At 39.6% G+C, this 27,301-nt stretch overlaps 1 protein-coding gene across 7 annotated transcripts in view; it reads left to right on the top strand.

Moving 5' to 3' along the window:
* The window catches only part of NTRK2 (neurotrophic receptor tyrosine kinase 2), a 211,408-nt gene that overhangs the window by 60,125 nt on the left and 123,982 nt on the right, over positions 1 to 27,301 (top strand). For 4 of the 7 annotated variants that reach the window (XM_063321389.1, XM_063321391.1, XM_063321393.1 and 1 more), the window contains exon 12: positions 22,131 to 22,202. The exons of the other annotated variants lie outside the window; for them this stretch is intronic. In XM_063321389.1, coding sequence (XP_063177459.1) covers positions 22,131 to 22,202 — 72 coding nt within the window. The remainder of the gene's footprint in view (positions 1 to 22,130; positions 22,203 to 27,301) is intronic. 7 annotated transcript variants of the gene reach the window in all.

Raw genomic sequence — 27,301 nt, 5'->3', positions numbered from 1 at the left:
GTGGTAACCTGTCACGTCTTACATGGTTGTTGTTTTTCAGTATCTTCAGGTGTGTTTCTCTCAAAAATAGTGCCTTTGCGTATCAGTTAAGTTTGACCTCAATAGTTTTTTGTTGCAGACTTGTCTGTGTAGATCATATTTTAGTAAGGATAAACTTTTGGGGAAATGACTATATGAAATTATGAAAAGGCGGTAACCTCATTTATACTGTTTATTTTCTTTAAATTTGACCAGTGATGGTTAGGAAGATCATTAAAATGGATTCACAGTTCAGGTACACGCCTTCAAAAATTAATCACAGGCATAGTATACGTGGTAATGGTGAAATGTCACTGTGAGCTATAAATAACTTTTGAATGTTTCATTAGAAAGAAGTGACCTTCAGTTGTCCCTGAAGTGAATGTCAAACTGCTCCAAAGTTTGCATTCACACCTGAGCTTCACAGTCTGATCTGTCCATAGTCCAAAGTCCCAGAAACACTGTCTCCATTTATCATCATCAGTATTATTGAATTTATATTAAAGCAATATTTAAAGACATGAGATTAGAACACCACACTGATACCTAATACCCAGACTAATAATGAAATATTACCTTCTCTGAAAAGCCTGCAGCAAAAGTGTATATCAAGAATTCATAAATGAAGATAAACAACCTGGGGTATTTGAGCATAGGGAAAATAAGGCAGAGGTGAAGAGAAATTTTTGCAGTCAGTATTAATCAGTACAATACATTTTAAATGTGTAGCTTGGAAATTCTGAGTAAAAAGATCAAGCCAGCTACCTGTGAACTCCTTGAGTCATTTGCTGTTGAATTCAGTGACAGCAAAATTAGTCCCAACTTAGCATACAGACATCTTGTTATGATGGGTGGTTTAATAAACAGTCTTAGTAGGGATGTGGGAAGGAATAAAATGTCCAGATTGCCATTGAAAATATTTATAAAACAAGATAAAAAAATTTCTTTCATGTCTTCCCCAAAATATTAATTAATATTTTGAATTCATAAGAAGGAACTTCTGAGTTACATCAGGCAGAAATGCAAAATAGGCTGTGCTTCATTTTTCAGTTTTCTTGTGAGAACACAACATGGTCATCTCAGATACCCTGTCATTAAATGTCTCTCCACCCTTCTTCAGCCATCAGTTTGGAAAAAAAAAAATAGTCACTCAGTAACTGGAGCAGTCAAACTGACACTGAATGGCATTTTTCATGTAATTGTGTACTAAAAGGGAAAAAAACATTCCACTGAAAATCAGAAAAAGAAATGGGTAAATAGGCAATCAGCACGGTGTGTCCCATAGGAAATGTCTTTATGTAAAGGGTGAAATTTTCACCCCATTTGGGTTCACAGCAGGCATCTGGAGCTTCTTGAAGACATTGTTTTATGCCTCATATTTTTAAATGCCAGTTTATCCCATCTTTTGCATGGGCATTGCCTACCCACTTCTTAGACTGTGTCCTTCCTGTTAAAAGAGCTTGATCATGGTTGGAGTGTGGCTGACAGTGAGAGCATCAGAGATGTGGAGCGGGTGGTTGTTTCTGAGCTACACTGCATCAGAGCTGCCCGTACCTGGAAGCACTGCACATGCTGAAGAGCTGCAGAGACTGCCACAGGGCTCACATGCCACTGTTGTCTTCTTTCCATTACTGTACTGAGCAGAAAAGAGTCCACTTTAAGTGACAGGGAGCACCAGGTCCTCTGGTAGCTTCCAGTACTTTGGCAGTATTGATGACTTATCAAGAGCTGTTGAAGAGCTGTATAAAAATAACTTACCCTGTCTTTTGGCTTCTCTCCTCATTTTGTATTTTTCAGGTAAGGAGACAACTTGGGATATGTTCATTTCACTCAGTTACCTTTCCAAATTGTAGTAATAGAGTGTTTTTGCAGGTATGGAGGACAAGCAAAGCAATCATTCACTGCCAGTGGCAAAACAAAAGCATTTTGTTTGTAATGGTCTGGATTCTGGTTGAAGTTGGGTTGCCCTGTTAAGAGGCAATTGTTTTAATTCTTGCCTTACTTCTTTTCACTCTGTCTTTTAGAGCTAGAGGCAATAGCAGGTTCTGATGGTTAATTTCAGGAACAGTATTAATACATAATTGGTCTGTGATATGTGCTAGAAAAGACTTAAAATAGGGTTAATAAAAAAAACCCAGTATTGTTTTTTCTACTCTGTGGATGAACTCTCACATTGTGCTAGACTTCCAGACTTCCATTTCAAATTTGTCAGAGTAACTGTTGCAACATAATTCTCTCTATTTCCCTGCTTGTGTATATTTCAAGCACCTTCTTCTACAAGGTTTGTTGGTAAGACCTTTGTGTGAAAATCTGCTTTTGACTGCTTGAATCTGGAGGTGAGGTTTTTAGACCCTTACAAGATGCTGCAGCATAAATGGTGAAAGCTTCAGTTAACTTCTTAAATGTATTAATTAAGATTTGTGGGTTGCTCTTACAAAACACCTTGGCTTGCTTGCTGGAGGATGTGAGAGTGTTTATGGTGGAAATTCACTGAAGGCTGCCAAGACAGCTCTTATCATTTTGTGTGTATTTGTGACTCCATCTAATCAGCTTATGAAGTGAAAAAATAACAAGGGAACTGGAGTAGAGAGGGCAGGGGAAGGTGTGTGAACTCCCTGGGTGAATTTGTGGAAGAATAATTCTAGACATATTTTATTCTACTTCCTGTGTTGAAAAATAAATGTAAATAAACAACTGGTTGCAACATAACCAACCTGATAGACAGCTTGCAAATGTTAATATAGCAGCATGCCACAAAGTGTGAATGGAAATATGGAGGAAACTGATGGAAGACAGATCAGTGGATAAAGTTTGACATAGCATAATTCAGTTAAAAGGATGAAAACATTTTTGCAGATTTGAACTGTAGTAAATTTTAGCACAGGGTATCCCTAGTCCGGGAACAAGGCAATATCCTTAGTGCTCCTTGCTTACTAAGGAAGTTGGAAGTGGATGGTTACAGACAAGACTATAATCATAGCTACTTCACTGTGGAGATAAACAGAGTTTGTGTAGGTTTTACCAAAACCAGAAAGGAGAGAGAACCTATTCCTTCCCAAAGGAGACCCTTCTATCTTTTAAGAAACTAAAAAATAGAATCTGACAGAAGTAGAGGGAAACATCTGTACTTGACCACTTTGGGGTAAGAGGGTGTTTTTTGGAATGGTTGTATGAAGTTTTTGTCAGTGCTTTGAGCTGTATGTGGTAGTGCAAAGGTAAGGGAACAAACTGAGTCTGAAATTCCTATAATACTTACGCAGCGCCAACTGTTTTCTTGTGTCTGTGGGCTTGGGTGTCATGCTTTGAAAGGTGTTTCTCCTTCCTCGAGTGCTGACTTACCTACCATGTCTAAACATAAGTCCTTACTGTGAATGATTTGCCCCTTTCGTGGACTTTCAAGTCTTGGCACTTCAGGGTACAGAAATTTGCCTTTCTCTGATCAGGCAATGAGATCATGTGGGTGGATTTAAGAATGAAAACAGTATTTCTTTTAGGACAGACACCCAAAATACTATCTTTCCTTCAAGCCATTGACAGCTGCTTGTCATAATTTTTAAGTGTAAGTTTAAAATTTGGACTATCAGTCAGGATATTGTGCTCTTTCACCAAGCTGCCTAAAAGTTATGAACACTTCCATGGAATTTGCCTGCCAAATCAAAACAGAGTATTTTCTCCTACTCCTTGGTAGCTTCTTCTCTCAAGTGATTTCTGTAACATTTGTGCTGGGCCGTGAACTTCCTTGACAACTTTTTAATTAAAAGCATTGGTTATTCCAACAGGAGCACATTCATAGTAGCGGAATATTTTTTCTTCTCTATGTGCCATTCACTGTATTGTTTTTGCTTGTAAACTCTTGTTATTGAGCTTTGGTCCCAAAGACAGTGGAGGAGAGGGCAGCTTGGAACCTGTCTTCAGTTGCAGCATATTTCTCAGTTGTCTCACAATATTTTAGTTTGGTTAAGAAGCACTATACAACTGCATGATAAAAACCTCCTTACAAAGCAATATTGTCTTTCTGACACAATACATCCATGATGAATTAAGATCTTTAACCCTCATTTACCCAAGTAATCATATTTACATGACTTTAAATACAGTGCTGTCCAGGTAAGAGTGGGGTGCTTTACCATTCTTTCTGAGTGTGACCACTTACTGAGGCTTTTGCATATTCTTTTGGATGTAACTTTAGGGCCAGCAGGAGAAATGGTTTTTTGTGTTACTGTCTGTAAACATATAACAAATGGTCATTTTATTCTCTTCTTTAATACATTTTACTTAACTCCATGTTGTGGGAGAGCGAGTGATTAAAAGGGACTTCAGAACAAACCCTGTTTCATTTACATTGGTGGACAAAGAGTTCAGGTTTTGGAGAGTTTAGATGATTTGAAGCACTGATATGGGAAAAGGGAGAGCTGTTCTGTTTGTTATTAACTCATGCATTATCACACATCTTGATTAAGCAAATGGGTTGCATATAGACTGGGGGAAAGAATGAAATGCAGGTAGAACAGAAGAACTTTTACTCCTTTGATTCTAAACCAAGTACAAAATAAAAGCTTTGCATCTTCAGCAAAGACGCACAGTTAGACAAATACAATCTAATGTTCAAATTTGTCTGCAATAAGCTTGAAGTGAGATCTACCAGGACAATTTTGCCTTGTTTGCCAGATAATTAAGAAGATCAGTTTGAAGCTTGGGAACACACTGCTTGACCTTCATCAAGTCACTGAAGTCCTGAACTTCTTGAGTTTCCATTTGTACCTATAGAAATTATTTTGTGCTGTGTTGTACCTACCCAAATGATGATTCTTTGGGTGTCGATCTTTTAATATCTTGAGAACATTCCATTATTTAGTCAATGAGCAGAATATAAAAGAGGGATTAATTCATGTGAGTCAGTGTTGTAAGATAAGATGTAGAAAAAAATGAATGTGCTCAAATCCGCAGTATTTTTAGTGAACAGACAAGTAAAGGCAATGATGATATTGCTCATCTGTACCACACGCAAAAAGCTGTTTTATTGTTTGACATTGGAATTCCAGTCCCTGCACTCATGGGCAGATCACAGAAATTGTCTCTCAGGTGCATCACTTGTGTAGTGGGGGCAGTAGTATTTACTTATCACATGAACATTTGGAAGATAGAGTTGTTAATGGTTAAGTGTTAATGCTAAGTATCTTACTCTGAAGAAGCAAATTGCTATAAGTACTTCAAAGAATGAGAGTTCTTATGAACTGATCCAGGAAAGTAATTTTGCGTAAAGGATTTTACAAAGATCTTAAAATGTTTAAGCCACCATTCTTCTGTGTTCCAATAAAGAAAAGTGTGTCTTAAAACATGGTTTTGTGCCGGTATCACCCTATCAGAACATAATTTTAGGCATTTCTAGCTTTCCATTATTATTATTTATATAAAATGTGGTCTCTAGGTCTCAGCCTTCAGTTCCTGTCTGCTCCTGGTTTCCTGAGTCTGGTCCTGAAGTGCAAGATATAAAAGGGGAATTTAGCTCTGATTCAGTAGTAGGAACAAGCCAGTGGATGACATGCCCCATATATAACAAAGGATTTAGGGAGACATCTCAAATCTGAAGCTGGGGATTTTTTAATCATGAGATGGTGCATTTGACTATGATGTCCTTTGGTTGCAAAATTCTAACTCAGTTGTAATGACTGAGGCAGAAAAGGAGTTGTTAACTTATTGAGAGCTTTTCATAATTCAAACTACTATACTGATGGATGTTATTAACACAGGAAAATTATCTTAAGGCCTTGTGTCTGTTATTAGCAAAAATATGTGGAGAGCAAGTGTAAACAAGCTGTATTCTACTCCCACTCCCCCAAAAAGAAGTATACAAGCAAGTGATGGAGTAAAGGAGTGCACATATATGTGGTGTGTGTGAAGTGAAATGAACAGGAGAACTGGAGAACTAGGAAGGTGCTGAGTTCCATTCCACAAAATGGAAAGAGGCTGAAGAAAAATGAGACTAATAATGGATGCAGCGGAAATGAGGAGAGCTGAAAATCATAGTTGCCAGAGCTCTACCTTGATATGGGCTAAGGCTCACAGCAATAGCACAGGTCCTAGATCATGCTAGTGGCAGAAGAGAAGAGTCAGTCTTAAAGGTGTAAACTGCAGAGATCCAACCCCGTTTTCAGACTACATCCACATTACTTCACAAGTCTTTCTCTTTTAGTTTCTCACGTACAACGGATGAACACTCACCTGCTTTTATGTGAACTTTTGCCCATATGCAAGTCATGCTGTTTTGGGAATGCATTAGTTTGTGAGGGCAAATTGTGGTTTAGCCCATGGACAATTTTAGAGAAAAATGAGACTGGATGTAGGAGGAAATATGAGTATGGGAGGAATGGGAGGTGAGAGAGATGGTGGTTCATAATAATTAAATGTTTACCTGTTACTAAAGTGAGATCAGGCACAAAGATAGGTTGGAAGAAGTATTCAGATGTGGAGAGTGAATGGAAAGAACGAAAAGGAGCAAAGACTAGTAAGACAGCCAATGCTATTTATTTATTTATTTATTTCTGAGTGGCCCTAGTTCTCTAATGCTTTAAGCACCATTTACTACAAAGTAAATATGTGCTTGGTTGTGATCACCATTTGAGGAAATGTTGAGGTGAGATGATGCTGGAAAACTAGATGCTAAAAAGCAAGCAGTTCTTAAACAATGGCACTGGGAATTTGAATTGTAGTTAAATAAAAGGTAATCCTGGTAGAGACGAGGTCCATTGCACGATCTCCAGCTAGGAAAAAGGGTAATATGGAAGGGGCTGCCAGCAGAGTTGCTGTTAGAGGTTGTTCGTGGAGATGGGTCCAGCTTGTACTGACTTGCCACAGAAGACCTGAGGCTAGCAGGCACTCTAAGAGTATCTGGTCCAACTCCCTGCTCAAAGCAGGGTGAGCTACTGCAGGTTGTTCAGGGCTGTGGCCAGCTAGGATTGAATATTTCTAAGGATGGAGACTCCACAACCTCTCTGGGCAACGTGTGACAGTGTTCAGTAACCCTTACAATAGAATTCTTTTCTTTCCTTACATTTAAATTAAATTTAGTTCCGATTGCTGTTTATCCTGTCACTGGACATGTTGACTCACACTGCAGAGGAACAAAAAAGGGGTAAATAAAGGTGGCATGTGGACAAAGACACTTTCTGGGCTGTTCTGTATTGCTCTTGAATACTGGCTTAATTGTGAAGACAGGGAAATACTGAAAGGTTACAGTAAACCGCATGCTATTTACAGTACAGCAGAATCTTGTTCAAGGAAATTACTTGGCTCAGGCGTGAATCTTGGTTGAATAACACCACCAGGGATTACAAGTATGTGTTGCTTGGGACTTAGTGCTACTCCTTTTACAATACCTGTCAGATTTTATGTGAGTTTCCTTCCATTTGCATTCCTTAGCTTTCAAAGACTGATGTAGGATTCTTTCTCTGATCGAGTTGCATTGATTTCTGTTAACAGCTCTGAAGTTTGAAGTTTTGTGGTTTTTTTCTTTCTTTTTTCATGAGTTTGGAACACACCCTGTGGTTGTCCTAAATAGCAGATAATACAGTTACTCTGCTTCATAAAGTTCTGTTTAAATGCCTGGCCGTGATGGCTGCTTATCAATTTTGTTAGCAGATGCTATGATCTTAGTACAGTTGGGGTGCCCATTTTTGTTTCTTTTCTGCAAAAGCATTCAGTATTGCATTTTGCACAACAGGGGAGATTCATCATGAGCTCAGAGCTCAGCTGGCACAGAACACTGTGCTGTATCTCTCCTCACAGCTGTTGTCATTCTGCTTCCTGCAGTAGAACCAAGTAGCATGGACGGAATCACAAAAAATGAAGCCTTGTTTAAGTACGTTTCAGGCAAACATGTATGTCTGAAAATGGCCCACAAACAAGAACTGCTCAGAGATTGAATATGATTTTTGAAGTCTTCTGAAGCTTATTTGAACTTTCCCCAAATAGGGCAAACTGCTTGCTCTTTCTTGTCTGATGTTGCAAAAATACACACGAGTAGCTTTTTATCAACAGTTTCCTTTAGTGCATCTGAAGATGCCTTTGTTTTGTTTGTAAAGTCTCATGGCACTACACTCTTTGGATCTGCATATTTGGAAAAAGCATCAAGAACAGTTTTTTTTGCAAGGTTCATGGCATTTCTTTTTTTCAGAATGAACAAGAATTGCTGTTAAGCCATTGTTCTAGGAATGCTGTTGCTGCTTAGGAAGAAATCAGGAAGTACAAAAGTTCACAGGAATTAGGAAAAATAAAGACATAAGGTAGCCAAGCTGCTTGACTATCTAGTAAAAGGAACACTTTAGGTTTTGTTTCAATTCTGGGCAAAAGTTCACATAAGATAGTTTTATTTGAATTAATGGATCCTTTTGGTATTTCTTCACACACACACACTGATGCACTTTTATCATCTCCCAGCATATCTATAACCCGGGAGCAGCTTTGTATATTAGCTGTTGACACAGCCTCACCACTGCAGCCTGTGAATTCCCCAAGGTGTTTTCTTTATGGGTAGCTGAACACACCTTTTCCAAGTGACTCATAGCTGTTCTCGGTTGTTCTCTTCCTGGAGATCCTATACGTCCCCAGTGCTTCCTCACTGGCGTGACAGAAGTATGCTTCTCTGCCTCACCATGGCCACTGTTTTAGCCTTTCACATTTATTTGCTTAAAACATTAGGGCTATATTCAGTCCTCAGCCTGGATGATAATCTGGTGTTAAGGATCAGAATAATATATTATAAATAGTGTATTTTTTCCCCATAAAGGAGTGATGAGGTGAAATGGGAATGGTCTTCTCTTTTTCCAAGTAGCTTTTTGTGCTGCCATTTTCAAATACCATTTTCTTTTAACACCTGTTCTGCATCCTACATGAAAATCAGAATTAATTGAGGGTTAAATTAAACTCTTGTTTAAAACAAGAGTCTCTCATTCTCTCTTTTTGTCCTTTGCCCTGTTTTGTCCCATTTAATGCTGTTGACTTTGCCAATACCAGAAACCAGGAAGAATTGCTGGCACTTCCAGTATGGAAATGAGAAGCCAGATCTAGCAAAATGAAATCAGTCTTATTTCTTTGAGATTTAAAAAAAAAAGGAAAAAAAAAGAAAAGGTGGGGTTGGGAATCTTTCTGGAGCTTCCTAAAAAAAGTCACAGGGTGGGACCAATGTAATAGGGTCCTTTATAATGAAGTAAAATGCACAAACTATTTAATAACTATTATTTTTTCTAGTTCAATTTTATTCTTAGTGTAAAAGATTAGTGCCACTGTTTCTTCAACTGCCCAGTGTATCTGAATGCCCTGGAGCACGAAGTGGAGTAATGTAAACATTCAAGAAGTATTTCTGCAAAGTCCTTCATATGTCCCTGATAGCATGACAGACTAAAAAGTGAAGCTTCACTTCTTCCTGGCAGTTTGGCTAGCCAGTCTGGCTGTGGTCCTCCTCCCTCTACTATCCCCTTTCCTTCTTGGCCGCTCTGAGCATTGATGGTATGATAATACAGAGCTAGCACGTGGGAGAACTCAGACCTTTTCCCTCAGATACATTTTGGATCTCAAATGCATCATCCTCATGGAGTAACAGGAGGGAAGAAGATAGCCTACAGTCATGGCACTGTACCAGCGCAGGGCACAATCTCTGCACTGCCACAGCTTCCCTCCAGAGAGTACGTGGAAGCTGGAGAGGTTCATTTGTAACCCTTGTGAGAAGTCCTGTGTTCATGGATTTGCCTCCACATTCGATAGGTCCAGCCCCAACAAGGAGACATGCCATGAACATGGTTTTTAACTTTGGTCCTGGTCAGAAGACATTGTGAGTAATTCAAACTTGGAGAGAAACATTCCTTAAAAATCTGCGAATTGAGTTACAATAATACTTTGTTTCATCTGGGAGCAATCAGGCACAGGAGCTCGTAGCTACAGCTAAAATGTATGTTACTCAAGGGCTTCCAAGTAAGTTTTGTGGCCTAATCTCTTTGTATTTGTGCCCTTTCAAAAAGTTGCATTTCTGTGTTTTGTAGGAATAGGCAGCAGCAGAAATGTATCTCACAGAAATATTCCTTTTTCCATGTTATTGTCGTAACCAGGATTTCCTGGCACCCCGTAATTTTTTTGGAGAGGGCCATTATAGTGTTCCCTCCCGTGACCTCTAGAGCTGCACTGTTACCTGTCCTTTTCCTATGACATGTGGAGATATGTTCTAAGAGCAGCCCATGTTTTAGGTCTTTACCTGGCTCTAATGCAGTTGCTCATTTGTTGGATGTCTCTCACACACCAGCTGCTTGAGGGTTAAATTAAAACTGGCAATCAAATTCTGTATTTGTGGTTACCACCAGCTAAATATTTCTGCCCATTACCATCCTTTTGGAGGTTTCCAGTGAGCTCTCACATCCCTCACTCACTTTCAATAGCCTCTCCTGCTAAATTTTTCTTTTTCTCCCTGCGTGCTCCAGGCAAACATTAACGTGGGCTATTCTGCTGCCATCACAAGAAGTCACGCAATGTGCCAGTGGCACAGTAAACCCTAGGTGCCCTGTGGGTGCAGGTTATGAGCCAGGTGAATGGCACAGGGCCTGTTCCCTGCCCAGAGGCTAAGAGTTTGAGCGATACAGCTATTAAGTACGAATTCATCACCTCTGGCACATGAAATCTTTGGGCTGCAAAGGTATTCTGGATAAGTGTGACTATGCATGTGCTCTGTGGTTATGTGATCCCTCAGGCAGATACTTTTGGCCCCTGTCAGAGGCAGGGCAGTAGATACTCATCTGGTTGGACCTACATGGCTGTTCTTGTGTTCTATGCCTGCTGCACACAGGAACACTAGCGAGGTAGAGAAAGTCTCCTTCTCTCTGTCTCTTAAGCACCCTCTTGCTTTGATAAAGAAGAGTATAAAATAAGTACACATAGCTTTATTTTAGCAAAGTAATAGTTTGGAATTTCATATCGTTGATTTAGTGCAATTCACTGATTCACCAGATAATCTAGCATGAGCACAGAGGAACCAGAGGAAAAATTTTTCCTTTCGGTCCTTGGCAAATCAGCGTATAGCTGTGTCTTGCATCATATGCTACAGGCCTTGTGACACGCGCAAGAGGAGCATGATAGCAAATCAACAGAGAGACCAAGGAGCGTTTATGGTTTCAGGCTGTTGGACCATACTGTCTTGGGGCCACAGAGAGATTTCCATAGTTTGAATCCCTGCTTTTCCCTCTGTTGTGTTCGGACAGTTCCTGAGCTCAGATCAGACTGTGTGTGTTCCTGCAGGGACCAAAAGCCTCTGTCTAGTTCATGGTTCAGGCACAAATGTGCCAAATTTGAATTGTGCAGAGTTGATATTCCTGAGAGAAGGATGAGACCGTCTTATTCCTGTACCTTCTTTCTGTGGCCTCAATCCAGCGCAGTATGGTGTTTCCTGTGGCAGCTCTGAGGTGACAGTTGTACCCTTGTGGTGCCAAAGGGGGAGGAATTCTTACCATGTGTTTGCACCCTTTGTGCAATTGGCTGTGACCTATCTGTGTACTTTGAAAAATGTTCATGCCACAATAGACATTCACTATTAATCACAATGACATCACCTTGCGTTTAAGTGCTTAGGTACTGCAGTGATGGCAACTTCTGCACTTTGACTTGCTCCCAGCAGCCAAGACAATATTTTTGTGAAGTACAAGCTATATGTCTTCAAACAGGTGCTTTTGATTGCATAAAGTATAAAGCTGAGCCCCGTTCTCACTGACCACTAGCTGTGGAAAAAGGTTCTTCATGCGGACTGTTGTGTACACCAGCTGGCCTTGGAATTATGATCTCTTTGCCACTGAACTCCCACACTTTGTGCACACTAAATTAATTCGTGTCATTTTAAGTACAAGGCATAGAACTTCTGAGAGGTTCCCAGTGCCTCTTCCAGCTGTCCTAACTCCCAAGTTTGCTTAAATTTTAATTAGATACTTCAGAGTTAGATAGGTATATACCCAGTCTTTTTCCAGCTCATTCCATTGCAGCTGACTACTGATAACCTTTCTTCTCTGTTACAATCCTGAAAATGCATTCAGAACAGCGAACAACATTATGGAAATGCTTTAATTGAAATGCTTTCTTTCGTTTCAACAACTTGGTCACCAGTTTGTTTTGCTTCAGTGTGAGGGGGAAAAAAAAAGAACCTCAGCTACTGTGGAGACTTCAGAATTTAGTGTTTAGTATTGTTACATAGTCAAAAGAGCTGTCTTGTTAATGTTTAAAACTGAAGTAGTGTCCTGGCGAAGTGGGATATTTTGGAAAGGGAAGGAGGAAGTGGGCTGAATAGAATGGATGATTGGTATCTAAAGATTTTGGTATGCTGATGGCATCCTTCATAAAAAAACAACAGTCAGTGAGCCTGACTCTTTCTTAAACAATGGCCCTTTTATACTACCCTGCCAGTAAATGAGTGTAGATGGGAATTAGACTCATTTAGATTGATGGGGGTTAGCATTTCTTTGGGGAGAGAAGTGCAGCAGGCAGAGGTCCTGCGGTTGGCTGTGTCAGCTTCCATGTGCATCTAGGAAAGTATAGTAACATGGGAAACTAAATCCTCCCAGAGAATAGGTGGAACTTAATCTTGGCCTTCAGCTCCTCAATTAACCTTGGCACTGTAACACACTGGGCTCTGGATGAGGGAGGCATCTTAGAGTGGTTCTTAAATAGCTTCTTAAATAGGAAATGAAATATCAGTGTTTTGCTGGAGTACTGCTTCCAGTCAACATGACAGGACTTAAAAAAAGGTAATGGAAAAGAGGCCCAACTAATAATGTTGCTCCTGAACCTGCTCTGGACAAGATATGGACCAGGACCAATTCTCCTACGTGAGTCAGCCATAAAAAGGCTATGGAAGAGGGAGTTTAAGGAACTGAAATCTCAGAGGGTGCCCTTAGCTGCACTTCAGATGTACCTGACTGTGTTGGCTAATGTGTGTGGAAAGCATAAAAGGTACAGCAAAAAATATTTTGTTGATGCCAGTAAGAAAACTGCATGTATCTAGTGGTAGATATGAATACAGGTTGTAGCCTGAACTGATGAATCCTTTTTATACGGGGGTTTGTGCACATTCGTGTTCATGTTCATGTATGCTTACACATTCCTGGTTTGGTGTATAGCCAGCTGGAGGTAGGTAAATATATTCCTAAATGTGACTCAGAATAGTTTTCTGCTTTGTTTAACAGAACTTTATGGTGTTTGGATATTCTCATTTGTCCAGTATAGTCATAGTTTAGTCACTTTTTTAAAATACTTCACAGCTTCACTGCTTATGATTCACCTTTTGAAATGTGATTGTAGCTCTGACACCCTTCCATTGTTTAATTTCACCAAAAGGGGTTGTTAATCGTGCAAAATAGGTCTAAAATTTTAAAGATGGAAAAAAAAGAAAAGTGAATTTTCTATGATTTTTCATGATTCCTGCAGCCAGACAGAACAAATTCTGTTTTCCTTTTCTGCAAAATACTGTTTTGTACTTCTTTGTGTAGGTTTTCATCTGTCTTCAGCAGTAGTACAGGTGGTTGTAAATTCCTTGTACTAGCATCAACTTGGCTGCTACTTTGTGAAGAAAATTACGTTTTCTCGTCTTCTTTCTGAGACTGACTGTAGGGAATTCAAGGATCATTTTGTACAGAAGTGTAGTGTGTGGCAGTTTGGATTGAACAAATAGCTCTAAACCATGAGTCGTGCAAAACTCTTAGCACAGGAGGTGAATGATATGTTATGTAAGGGTAGTAGGTAATATAGCCATGGGTCAGGACTGGACTGAGTAAGGTCTTGGATGGAAACCAGGGAGATCATAGCCAGAGGGCTGATAGTCCATGAATAAGACCAGGTGAACCTCTTGCAATTCATTCAGTGAGCTCAATGAGAAATACAGGTAATAGTTTGAGAGACAGATGGGATTACCATTTTTTTAAAAAAAGGCAAGATCAAAGCCTACGTTCATTGTGGGAGAAAGTTGGGCTAAGTGAGAAGTGATAGAGAGGAGTGAGGGAGGGGTGAAAAAAGAGGTACGGGAACCTAGGAGGAGAGGTCTTTGGGTCCAAGTCAGAAGACTAGAAGAGGTGAGCAGGTAGGGAATTTCTTAAACTGTGATGGGGAAAAAAGAAAAGGTTGTAGGATAGCTAAAGAAAACATTGTCTTATAACTAGGCGAAAGCAAGCCAAAGAAGGCAAAAATCGCCATTTTCGGTTTTGTACTGGAAGGATTCATTATATTCTGAGTAGAAAGAGAAGAGCAGGACGGGGTTAAGATATGACCTCAAAGTTGTGGAGAGGTTGCTGGGATTGAAGATGCAATATTTAATTATGATGAGGAAGGTGGGACTAACTTCTGTCAGTTGGAAGGATGACAGGAACAGGGGTAGTGTGATATCTTGAGCATCTGGGAGGGTCGGCATGGTCCCAACCTGGTTTTGAAAGGGTGGTCCCTGATGGCATGGAGAGGAGCAAAAAAATCAGTGGGAAAGTGAATGAAGAAAGGAATGAATTGATAAGCCTATTCAATGAAAGCAAGAGAAAAGACAGCAAGGGGGGAGGATTGAGAGCTGTGGAGACTATCAGCTCTGACAAACTCTCATGAAGTGAGAGAAAGGTCAGATAGTGTCTCCCAGAACAAGTGTAAGAGTTCTAGGTCAGGCCATTATTTGGAATGCATCTTTACAGGTATCTTGCAAAGATTGCCAGACCTAGTCCAGTCACCACAACAGGGGCCAGGAGTTGCTCTGAGCTTTGTACCAGCAGTGTGAAAGCTTGGGAAGCTGGCTTTGCTCTCCTCTCTAACTGCTGCCGACCTGACATCAAGCTCTTGCAGTAGTGAAACTGTATGGCTGTGAGTTAGTGTGGAATTTGATACCAGAAAGTATGCATGTTTCATAATAATATCATGGGAACAGAGGAGGAAATCTGTGCTTCTGTGGTGAGAAATGTCCTGTTTCTTAGCTAATAACAGTGTCCTGCAGTCACCTGTCTTTTGCGGTGCCCCTCACTGAGTTCACATAATCATGAATTCCTGCACAACTTTTTAAGAAAACGAAACTAAAAAAAAATTAAAATATTTAAACTTCAATTTGGAATAAACCAAGGCCAGACCAGTGACATTGAAAATTGTACAGCCAGGGCCAAGAAATGTGCTTCTTGTGCTGCAGCCACCTCAGGATCAAAAAGGCAGGAAGCTGAGGAATCTTATTTTGCAAAGATCTCTATGGTGGCACTCAGCCTGGCCCCTAGCCAGGACACTTCTGTTGGCAAAAAAGATTTACTCAATCTGACCTGTGCTATCACGTGTGGTCACAAGATTGGATGTGAACACATCAAAGAATACAGTAATAGATGCAAGCAGCAGCCAGACTTTTTCTGGATATTTCATGGAATACAGTGAATTTCAGTGTGTGCAATATGTACAGTTAAAATCATGAACGCAAAAAGATTGAGGCCTCCCCCACCCACCATGTGCAAATAATTGTCTACACAGAAGCAGCTGATTAGAACTGTGGATCAGCTCTGTTAAATTAGAAGGATGCCTAGTTGTGTCATGGTGATGGGTGCTGCAGGGTTCAGCCAGCAGTGAGAGCAAACCTCTTTGCCCTAGCCTTGCTGCCGTGTCCTATTGCTTTTTCAGCACCAGAAACACCACTGCTGGAAACAGGAACTAACAGTCAGTGCAGAATAAGCGCTGATAGACTCCGCAGATACTACATTTTCAGTGTGCATGAAAGAGGAGAATTTTGCCCTTGGCCTGTAAATTACAGCTCATTTAAAAAAAATCATCATAGGTCCTGTCTAATGTTAGGTGGCTGTTATGGTTTTAGAAACCCATAACAATTCATTGTCATTTAGACAATTATTCTATCACCTGATGAGCCCTCCCCACCCGGGAAGGGGAGTGGGGGAAAACAAGGGAAAATGAGGATTGAAATATAAATAGATTTAATAGGATAAGACCGAATAATTAACAATAATACTAAAGAACCATTATTGATCCTAATCCTAATATAAAATAGACAAGGATTATACTCAGCCACTTACATCAGTAGGAAGCTGTGCACTCCCAGGAGTGGACAGCAAATGTCAGACACTGCGAGCGCTAAGGCTTCAGGAGGAAGGGAAGGTCGCGGGGGTCTGATACTGGGGCAAGAACTTCTCTGGACCACTGCCATCAAGGGAGAGAGAGAACTACGCAGAAAAATTCCTAATTTATATCGAATGTGATGTTCATGCTCAGGTCTCACTCCTCTTCATCCCTGCTCCTGGCAAGGTTCAAAAACACTGAGACCTTGAAACTCATATACCATATCTGGCTATAAAGTAAATATTTTCACAAATTCAGACACTAGAGTTTTCCCAAGCATTTGAGGAGAAATTGGTCCTGGGTCGCTCAAACCAGGACAGTGGCTCTAGTAGTTATAGCCAAGATTGGAAACTTTTTTTAGAGAGGAATGTTTCACTGCACTCAAAGAGTTGTGGTCAATGGCTCGAGTGATGAGTGGCATTCCTCAGGGGTTGGTACTAGGACCGGTACTGTTTAACATCTTTGTTGGAGACATGGACAGCAGGACTGAGTGCACCCGCAGCAAGTTTGCTGATGACACCAAGCTGTGTGGTGTGGTCAACACACTGGAGGGAAGGGATGCCATCCAGAAGGACCTTGACAGGCTTGAGAGGTGGGCCTGTGCAAACATCATGAGGTTCAACCAGGCCAAGTGCAAGGTCCTGCACATGGATCGGGGCAATCCCAAGCACAAATACAGGCTGGGCAGAGAATGGCTTGAGAGCAGCCCTGAGGAGAAGGTCATGGGGGTGCTGGTGGACGAGAAGCTCAACATGAGGCGTCAATGTCTCATGAATCTCAACATGAGGCATCACAGCCCAGAAAGCCAACTGTATCCTGGGCTGCATGAAAAGAAGCATGACCAGCGGGTCGAGGGAGGTGATTCTGTCCCCCTGCTCTCATGAGACCCCACCTGGACTGCGTCCAGCTCTGAGACACCCTACGTAAGAAGGACGCAGGCCTGTTGGAGAGAGTCCAGAGGAGGGCTCCAAAGATGCTCAGAGGACTGGAGCACCTCTCCTATGAGGACAAGCTGAGAGAGTTGGAGTTGTTCAGCCTGGAGAAGAGAAGGCTCCAGGGACACCTTATTGCAGCCTTCCAGTACCTGAAGGGGGCCTACAGGAGAGATGGAGAGGGACTCTTGACCACTGAGTGTTGTGACAGAACAAGGGGTAATGGTTTTAAACTGGAAGAGGGTAGATTTAGATTAGATATTAGGAAGAAATTCTTTACTGTGAGGGTGGTGAGACACTGGAAGAGGTTGCCCAGAGAAGTTGTGGATGCCCCATCCCTGGAAGTGTTCAAGGCCAGGCTGGATGGGGCTCAGAGTAACCTCATCTAGTGGGAGGTGTCCCTGTTGCTGGCAGGGGGCTGGGAACTACATGATCTTTAAGGTCTCTTCCAACTCTAACCATTCTTTGGTTCTATGATTTTATTTCTCCTTCATTTTGTATAAAGTCCTCTGAAGAGCCATGGGACTGAACATAACTATGTAACCAAAAGTGGGAAGGTTTGTAACTCTTTGAAATGTAATGGCAACAAGATACTTCAGTGCCATGAATTGGACAATACCTAAACACCATATCCAAGGGTCTACAAGACCTATGAATTGATTCTTTCTGATAAAAATGGAAAAAATAATATTCCAAATCAAAGACCATTATTAAGTATCTTGTTAGAGGTAGAAGTTGGAGTTGGAAGGGACCTTAAAGATCATCCTGATGTAAACCTGTCCATCACCAGATTCTTGCTAAACTTACTGTGCCATCATACTGCAGTTTTGGACTAAAACTAAAGATGCATTGGTTTCTGGCTTTGTTATTTTGTAGATTTGCACATTGTCTTTCCTGTGTAGTCTGTCACTGTAATCCAGAGCTCACCTCTTTCTCTCTTACTTAAATGAGTATAAGATAATGGTTAGCATTTTATTTTATGACATTAATTAAGTATAGAAGCAGCACTGTTACTCTAGTATTTTTTTTCTACCCTATTATTATAGAAAAAGGTACCTGAATTTAATTCCAGTAGTAGTAATTCTCACCTTGATCAATGTTGCCACGTGGTCCTTAAAGAAGAGGGTGTTTCTAAGGAAGATTTCTAATCTCTAGACAGTGTAAATATCGGTTATTAAATAGATGATCAAGGGGAAACTAATCATATGGATATTTCAAAAATACGCAACTTCCTACACATATGAACTCACTGTGTTTGGCAGCACTGAGCACTCCTTTGTGCAGGTATATCCTATAGACTTCTGCCAGTGCACTGCTATGTGGCAGTGGGGACAGAAGTTGTTGCATTTTTTTCCCCCTGTAGCGGATAGTAAACAGAAAAATCTTTTCATATTTGCACATTGTCGGTATGTCTTTCTTTGTTGAGCAGCACCTCTCTGAGTGGAAATGCCTACAATCATTGATCATTTGGCTGTTTGATGGTTTTCTTCAAGTTCTCTTGGTTTGATAACATTTAAAAAAAGTCTTGGCTTAATATTTTTCCCATCTCTTAACATGGTTGATTTGTTTTAAAAAGGCATTTTGAAATCAGGAAAGCAGTCTATAACCTAAATTATGACTGGTCTATGAAAATACATTAATAGTTAGAGAATGATTTGCAGTAGGACTGCTACATGAGCCAAGACGGAAGCAGGAGGCTTTCTCTGTGTTGCAGTAAGTAGCACAGTAGCTGGACCTACCCAAAGAAAAGCTACTGGAGACAATTTGTAGGAAAGGAGACTTTAGAAGAAAAACTGAAGAATGCATGGAGGAGAAAAAATCAGTAAGGAGGATGTAGTGAATTGTATGATAAATAAGGAGAAAATTATCATACACCTTCCTATGTCTCATCTAATGGTTGGCTTTCTGCTCCCCATTTACGCTTCTATATTGCTGTAGTGGTAATCAATACAAACCAGCAGTCATTTGGGTTTCTCCTGCCACACAGTTTATAACTTTTCACATAATTTTATTTCATTCCATTTTATTAAGAGCTTTTTTTAAAAAATAACCTTCTCCTTTTTTTAAGGCCAAACAGCTATCTGGTAGAAAGTATGCTCAAAGGCCTTTCAGTCCGAGGAAAGATCCAAAGACTAGAAAATCATATTCTGCATCACTGGGTACTAATGAAAGTCTAGGTAGTGACACAGGCAATCAATAGCATCTTTTAGCTGCTCACAGTAATGAACGTAATATGTATAAACACACATATATGCATATTTAAAAATATATATATGTTGTTATATATTACATAGTCTGAAGTACACAAAAAATGACACCTTTGAGTTGTTGCCTAGAGGTGCTTCATGTTCTCTTGAATGAATTTGCAGTTTATTTTCATGAATAGTTTGATATGTGAAAGAAGAAAGATCCACTTGGATATGTAAAAAATTGAGTTAGGAGCATGCTGCAGGAGCTCATTAATGATTCAGAATGGTTGGTTTCAGTTTCCCCTCCTTCCTTTCACAAGGCAAAATTTGATCAATACTTTTCTTTCAAGGTCACAACTGGTGCTTGGTCTCTGTCCTTCTCACAGCCCTGACCCAACCATAGGAGTGTTTTGGAGGATTTAATTACCACTTTAATCAAGGTTGTCATCAATAACTCTCAGCATAGTCAGTCTCGGATAGAAAGCCGTATTACTACAAGACAGGGCTCTGCCCTGATCCGAGTACAGGGGTGCTGTGCTTGTGAATGGCTTTATGTCAGTCATGAAAGGGGCTTTTCCTCTCTCTTCCTATCCCCAGTACTCCTGTGGTTGCAATATGGACAGGAAGACTGTGAAACTGTGGTATAGCATGTCTCAGATATTTGATTTTGCAAGATTTGTAAAATAGAGTTTGAAAAAATCAAGTTTCTGATTTTGGGAGGGAAAGGCATGGGCAGTGATACTTCTTAATGTATTTTGGCAATTTGTTTTCCAGAACTGCAACTGAATGGTATATTAAAAAAAAATTAATATTTTTTTGTGTACTTTTTTGGTACTTTTTTTGGTTAATTTTTTTTTACTTTATTTAGAAATCGGTTCTCTGTAGACTAAGTAAACTTGTTACATACTTAATAACTAACCTCACTTCCTGAGGTTATACTGTAAAATCCTGAGGGGAGTACCAGATTCAGTACTTTAATTGCAGGAAAGGAAACAATGTTCCTCTAATGGAGGTGGAAACTTTTGTCCCTGTAAAATAGCTTTCCTGTTTTGAGAAATATCATAAGCAGTCACTCACAAATACAGAAGAATATCTTAATATCTTTTGTTTGAAATCCTTTTAGAGTATTCTTTCAGCCAAGCATTTTCTTCCTGAATAGACTGCTAAAATACAGGTTTGATGCTTTGTCAAGGGTCAAGCAAGGCTGCCTGTCCTTGCTTACATGCTTCAGTTTTCACATAGACATATTGCTGAACAGGCTCTGCTTTTTGAAATTTAAATTCTATAGTTTAAAAGAGATATTTAAGAGTCGAATGAGCTGGATGTATTTGTAGGAGCTTAAAAAGTCGGTCCAGTAGAATTTTTATGTTGGCTGAAAAATTAACAAAATTTAGGCCATCATCTCTTCCTTCTCTTGCTTTTTAGGAAAATCTTACTGAATTCAGAGTTATAATAATTTCAGGAGTGAGCTCCTGGAGGTCAGTTTTACTGTAGAATATTATGAACACAGTTACTCATGCTTTTTGAACAGGATGGATCCAAATTTTGCTGTGGGTCATCATCCCTCATCAGTAAAAGAATGTCCACAGTTCACTTCGCTCATTCTACCGATATCATATTTAATATGGCTCAAATCAGTTTTATATATATTCTATTGATTTTATGCTGTTCATAAAATGCTAGTAATAGAAGATCTATTTCTATTGCTTTTTGTGGGGGACTAGTACCTTGATGTTAATATAATTTCCAAGGAAAAGCTGTTCAGTGACTCATGTGAAATACCTTGGAGAGAATTTATATGTGCAGCTACACACATTTTCAAGTGGTATAATGTCAGTAGTTTATTTAAGTTGACCCCTGCCATTTGGCTGGGGTTTGCTTTTATATGTTATTTATTTTAGACATTTGTCCCTACATTGAATTCATAATGTATGTCCAGGTCTGCTGGCCACAGATCCATTGCTTTTGCATCTGATGTTCATTTTTTCATGTTGCAAAGAATACTCAGCACTGATGTCTGATAACTCAGGACAGAGAGGCTTGAATTTGCAAATCTTTTGTTTATGTTCATTGTGATGCCTCATGCTGAACTATCATGGACAGGAGGAGACATGGAAACCTGTTGTTTTGCTACATTGGTACCTCCTGCCTTACAGGAAGCAGCGAGGAAGCACCAAGGTCTCCTGCACAACAGACAGCAACTTACAGAAGTTTTAGGAGTGCAAGTTGATTAGACATTAATTGCAGTACTGTGACTAAGGAGTAGGGCCAGGTGCTAAGCAAGCTATTTTGATGTTAGGTCTTGTGGGGATTCTTTAATGCAGTGAATTACTGACTTGGCTGTTAATGAATCAGGTTTTTGTCTGTGTATGATCCGCAACAAAAGCAAAAGTCCCAACCAAAAACATAAACCCCAAGCAAAAAAGTGCTTCATGCAGTATGACTAAGTATTGACCCTTGACTTCAGTGGGGGCTATCTGTACATTAAGTTAGTCTTTGCAGATCAAGGATATGCACAAAGAGGAATTTGGCCAGTGACTGAAGGGTATCTCCTCACTGCTTATCATAAAGCAGGATATTACAATTTTTTTCATAAATATTTTTAAGCCAAGCATATTTCTGTAGCTCTAAAACACATGTACAAGTTGTGTCTTAGAGTCCAGTCCAAAAAGTATCAGTTAATAGTGACAGCCCTCCTCATGGTATAGATTGTTAACTGTGAAAAATGTGAACTGGGAACAATTTAGAAGTATCACAATGGATGTTTTCTCTCCTGCAGTGTAAGATGGAAAATAAAGCAATTGGTGAAGAAATATAAATATGAAAAAATAATAGAATTGGCAATTGCAAACCAAACCCTTGACAATTGCATTAATGGTAATGCATTCCATTCCAGTTCATGGTGAAGTAAAAGGAGTTGGTCTGGTAGATCAAATATGGCTTTCATTGCAAGACTGCGACAATGAAGGTGAGATGATAAAGCTATTCAGACTCCTAACCTATAAAGAGCAAAGTCTGTATTGTTTTTAAATATACCTGGTGAATTTACAGAATTATTTATTCTTAGAACAGATGTCATTATAAAATACTACATTTGTTTTTAGTTTTATTTCTGGGATGTATCTATCCTATTATGTATATGTTTATGTACATGTATACATACATTTTCTGGTCAAAAAATATATATGCAGTCAGAATTGTGAATAATTAATGATGCATGTTAGGTTCCCATTTGAATCTGGGAAATTCTTTTTGTGTAAAAGTCAGGCTTTGAACAGGGTTTGAAAGGGATTTTATTCTATTGCAATATTTGATAAACTGGGATGTACTAAATAACACTGTGAGAATGTAACTTAATGTCTTGTTTTGCTTATTACGAATACATTGTGAAGCAATTGGTAAGAATCCATTTGGTGTAAGCAAACCCATCTGTGTATCTAGGGTAAAGTCCCATATATCGTGTTTAGACTAGTGTCTTTATATGAGTGGATTTTGGTTTTTTTGGTTTGGTTTTTTTTTCTTTTAAAGTTTGCTAGCATGTTTTCAATCATCATCTTATTTTCCAGTCCAGACAAGAGTAAAATCACAAGAGCTCTCAAGTACCTGTTAGTACATTTTTCAGACGGAATGTCAAAAATTGCTTTCTGTTCCATCAATATTGATTCATGGCACCAAGCCTAAATAATTAGAACTGGCCAAATACCAGGCTTTTGTGTCCTACATTAACAAAATTGGTACAATTATTTTGAAAATTATTTAACCAGTTGCAATACTAGCATGCATTTCACATATTTGACTCACCTCTTCCATTGTACTTCAAGTAATTAGAAACAACTCAATTCTGTATTATCTGCTAAGTGGTCTCCCTGGAGAGTAGGCACAGTGTGTGATTTGCATGTACTATATAATTTCACTCGGTTCTGGGGCAAAGCACAGCAGCGTTTGAGGGTACCAGCATGCCATCAAAGCAAATGGGGCTAAGGTACATTCTCTGGCCTTTAGGGAAAGGCATAGATCATGTCCATATGTTTAAATCTCTCTTCTCCCTCATCCCTCAAATAAGGTGGCCTCATACATACATACTGTGTGTTGTGAATAATTCCTAACTCATGCTCTCCTTTGAGCCATACTGGGACACTGCCTGAGTAAGTGCAGTTTATCTTAGGCCAAAATGGTACCTAAATTTAATATAGTTTAAATAATTCTGGATAAAAAAGAAGATACACCCTTGCTTAAGCCTGGGCTCTGGCCTTTTTTAATTTACTGACACAAATATGCCCTGAGCCTCTTTGTCACTGAAGTTGTTAGCTTATAGTAGATGGGCCTGGAAGCAACTAGTCTTGCATATTCCATTTACACCAAAATTTTTTTAGCTTGTTAACTACTGTTTGGGTCTTGTTGTGTGTTTGTTCCACATCTGAATTCATGTGATTACTCTGGTAGGGTGGAGTCATTCAAGCTCTACTTTGCAGCAGCCTCGCCCCAAGGAAGTCTGAGTTTGTTTTCTGGGAGGAAGTTGGAGAGGTGGGGATGAGATGGCAACCCCATCTTATGAAAGGAAGGAAGATGTAGGCCCTATTGCTGATTCTTTCTGCAGTGGTAGTAGCACAGGTGGAGAGCACAATCTCTCTTCTTTGAGACAAAATATCTCTTATTTCAAATGCATTTCAAGCATTTTGTTAACCTTAATATGTCTAGAAGACCGTTCTTTCTGTAGAAAGAGGGAAATTCAGAAGTCACACCTTGGCAATTCTACAGAGATAACTGAGCAATAGCACCATTCCTTTCCTGGTTCTGTGCCTACAAAGTTACATGATGGTAATATGTTTGGGAGTGGTTTTCTTTGGTTTGGTAACAGGACAGGAGTTTATTCCACGTGCACAGAGAGGGAAAGGATATTTCTGTTGCGGTTCACACAGCTTGGAAAGTTCTGTTCCTAGTTCATCAGTGATAGCAAATAGGATTCAAATAGGATATATAGCATATATAATATACTGTGTGCCAGACGTGGATGAAAACCCCAGCAGCTCTAGTTGCAGGAACACAATAAGAGAACAGTCTTATTCACTTACTTGCTAATAGCATCCCCTGGCAGTTATGGCAATAAGCAACTAAACATGGTATCCATTATAGACTCTTGTCTAATTTATTTCATGTTAATTAAGTTTATAATTATGTGGTTTCATTTAGTAAAATTGTTTACTTTCTCCTGTAAAGTCACTGAGTCTTCAGATGGGGCTTTTTGGCTATATTTGGGTGCAATTAGCCTTTTAAATATAGTATGTGTTTTGTTCTGTCAAAAAGGTGCTGTAAGAGGTAGCATTTGTAAATACAAAGAGTGGGAGCTTCCCTTTTTCCCTAGACCATTTTCCTTCTCCATTCCTTGGTGTATCCTGTGCTCCTTTGAATGGAGATCCATTTTGTGCCCATGTAAAACTGGTAACAGAGTGAAGCAAACCAAGGCCAGACTGGAGTAAGTGCACATTGTTTTCACTTCGGCTCCAAGCAGCTGTGATTCAGAAGCCTCCAACTGCTTCATTTAGTACTGTTGTGCAGATTTTTCCTTAAAATTATTCTCCATCTTCTGTGTTTGAAGGAATCACAGGGACATTCACAGCCAAGCATTGTCTTTGGTGTGATTCCAACTTACTGCAGTGCCTGAGGAGAAAGAATAGTCCCTGGAGCCTTGGAAGAGGTGCAGGACCTGAATGTGTGTACCTCAAGCTGCCCACAAAATGTGTGCTGGACTTTGAGATGGCTTTTCAGGAGTGTAAATCCAGACCACAAGGTTCATGAGGAAACTTAGAGTGCCTCAAAGCCCATGTGTTGCTGTGGAGGAGGGCTGATGTAGATAAGGTTCAGTGGAAGGCAGGTGTGAGATTGTCTCTTCCCTGTGTTATGACATTAGGATTTGTGGTAAGAGATAACTACTTGGGCTTTTGAGGTATTTGGGATTTTTCCCTATGGGACCTATGACTTAATTTTTCTACCAGGAGAAAATTTGTGAGGTGAAATACTCGAGCCAAGATTGTATCAAAATGAGGCAGTGATCTCTGGCCCTGAGACCTTAAAGTCTGCAGAGAATGGAGGAAGAAAAGATGCACAGAAGTGATGTGGTAGTGTTCATGGAGCAAAACAGTAACTGGGCTACTTGGAATTTGTCTCTTGGTTGCTTGCTGTCATTCCATCATCCTGATCATTGACCGTGCACAGATTGTTTTATTTAAGGAAGATCATTAATTGCCACATGGAAGTGCTTGAGTAGTAGTGACTATAAAGGAAGGCAGTTGAGATTAATGAAGTAAAAAAAGAATTGTTTTACTAGAGGCCCTCAGTGATTAGGATATGAATCTTGTAAGAAGTATTCAGATTTCATAGACTAGAGGTAAAATGTCATGGAAAGGAAGCTTGAGAATTCTCAGTAGCAACTACAAGGCCTGTAATGATCAAAGGAGGAAATATTGTTGTAAGGCAACAGTAAGCAAAATAATCCCATTATAAATGAATATATATGGTACAGTTCCATAACTCTTATCCTACTGGAATGAGCAACATTATTTCCCTAATTTGTATATAAAAACTGGCTTGCCAGTTCTTGTCAAAAAGCAATATATTGAAAATGTGGAATATCTATTGATCTTTGGAATTATGCGAGCTAACATGATGATAGAGTTGGCTTCAGTATTCAGGTAGAGACAGAATGGTTTCGAAGTTGACAGTGATCCACTTTTTCAAAGGGGTAAGATACAATTATGCTGTGTCCTTCATGGGCTCTGATCTTCTTTCTTGTGTCTGAAAACTGACACTTGTCAAAAGTGTGTCTGTGTAGTAGCATTTCTGTATTTTACATGCATAGCAATGAGTGTATTAAACACAAATGCTAGCGATGTCGTAAGGTAAACAGCCTTTTATTCTTAACAGCTTTGACTTTTCAAGTACTTGCAGAAAGCTTTGAGAAAGCATTCCTTGATATATTGATTGATCTCTCAGGCATACAGTGTTTCATGCAAATGAAGTGTAAAATAACCTGCAGACATCCATGTTTTAAAACGTGTATGCAGACAGTAATTGCTGTGTCCTTTCCTACAAACTGGGTTTCTGTTGTGCATTTCCTGTGGTTCTGTGGGGAGCTGCTGTTACTGCAGAGTTCTGTTTCAGAGTTTGAACAGTTGCTTATTCACGCTCTCTCTTCTTCACTTTAACCTGTTGCCGAATTAGCAGCTGTGCAAAATGTATGCACTGACTAGCTCTGAACACTGGTGGTTTGAGCTTCAGCTTTTAATGTCCTTGACTCTCACTAATCAATAACAAGCAAAACAACTACAGCATCAGCAGCAGCACTGTAAAAGGAATCGTCTGTGGGATATTGTGCTGGAAGACATGAGGGTAATGACTCTCCTTGGGAAAGATGCAATATTTTCTCCTTAAGAGTGCTGAGCATAAATGTTTCAGTTTCTGCTACCTGCTTGAAAATGAGTGCATCTTCCAGTATATCATACTGGGAAATAAAATAAAAACTGCAAATCAGACTAAGGAAAAACAGATTAAGATAATAAATGATCCTTGTTAGCAATGTAGAGGACTGTTAGCCCAAAATATTTTTGGTTTCTAAAACGCTGAGTAGACAGGTCAAGTTTTACTGTCTCTTGGTTCTAACTCATTTCACACTGAGAACAGCTTTATAGGGTTCTGTACTGAAGTACATATAATTCTATTTGACCTCCCTTCTCATTTTATGAACTTGTGGATCAATGAAACAAACCATTAAATAGATTGAATGCTGCCTGCAACACTAATGTTAATGCCTCCAATTTTATTAAGCCCATTTGGAAACCTCATACAGGTGGCAGCATCCATAAAATGACAAACTATGCGTCCTTATCTGTGGAGCATAAATTTAAACATTAAAGGAAAAGCTAGTGATAGTGGAAAATAAATCTTTCTAAGATATTGCAGTATTTTGAAGAATTGCAGAGGAGAAGAAAACCACTGGTTTGGGTTACTATAAATAGTCCCGAGGTTAATGTGATATCGTCTTGTGTACTGCCTTCCTGTTGTTGTAAGCAA

Source organism: Chroicocephalus ridibundus, chromosome Z (genome assembly GCF_963924245.1).
Source record: "Chroicocephalus ridibundus chromosome Z, bChrRid1.1, whole genome shotgun sequence".
Taxonomy (NCBI): domain Eukaryota; kingdom Metazoa; phylum Chordata; class Aves; order Charadriiformes; family Laridae; genus Chroicocephalus; species Chroicocephalus ridibundus.
The sequence above is the reverse complement of the archived record's forward strand: the minus strand, read 5'-3'. Positions and strand labels throughout refer to the sequence as shown.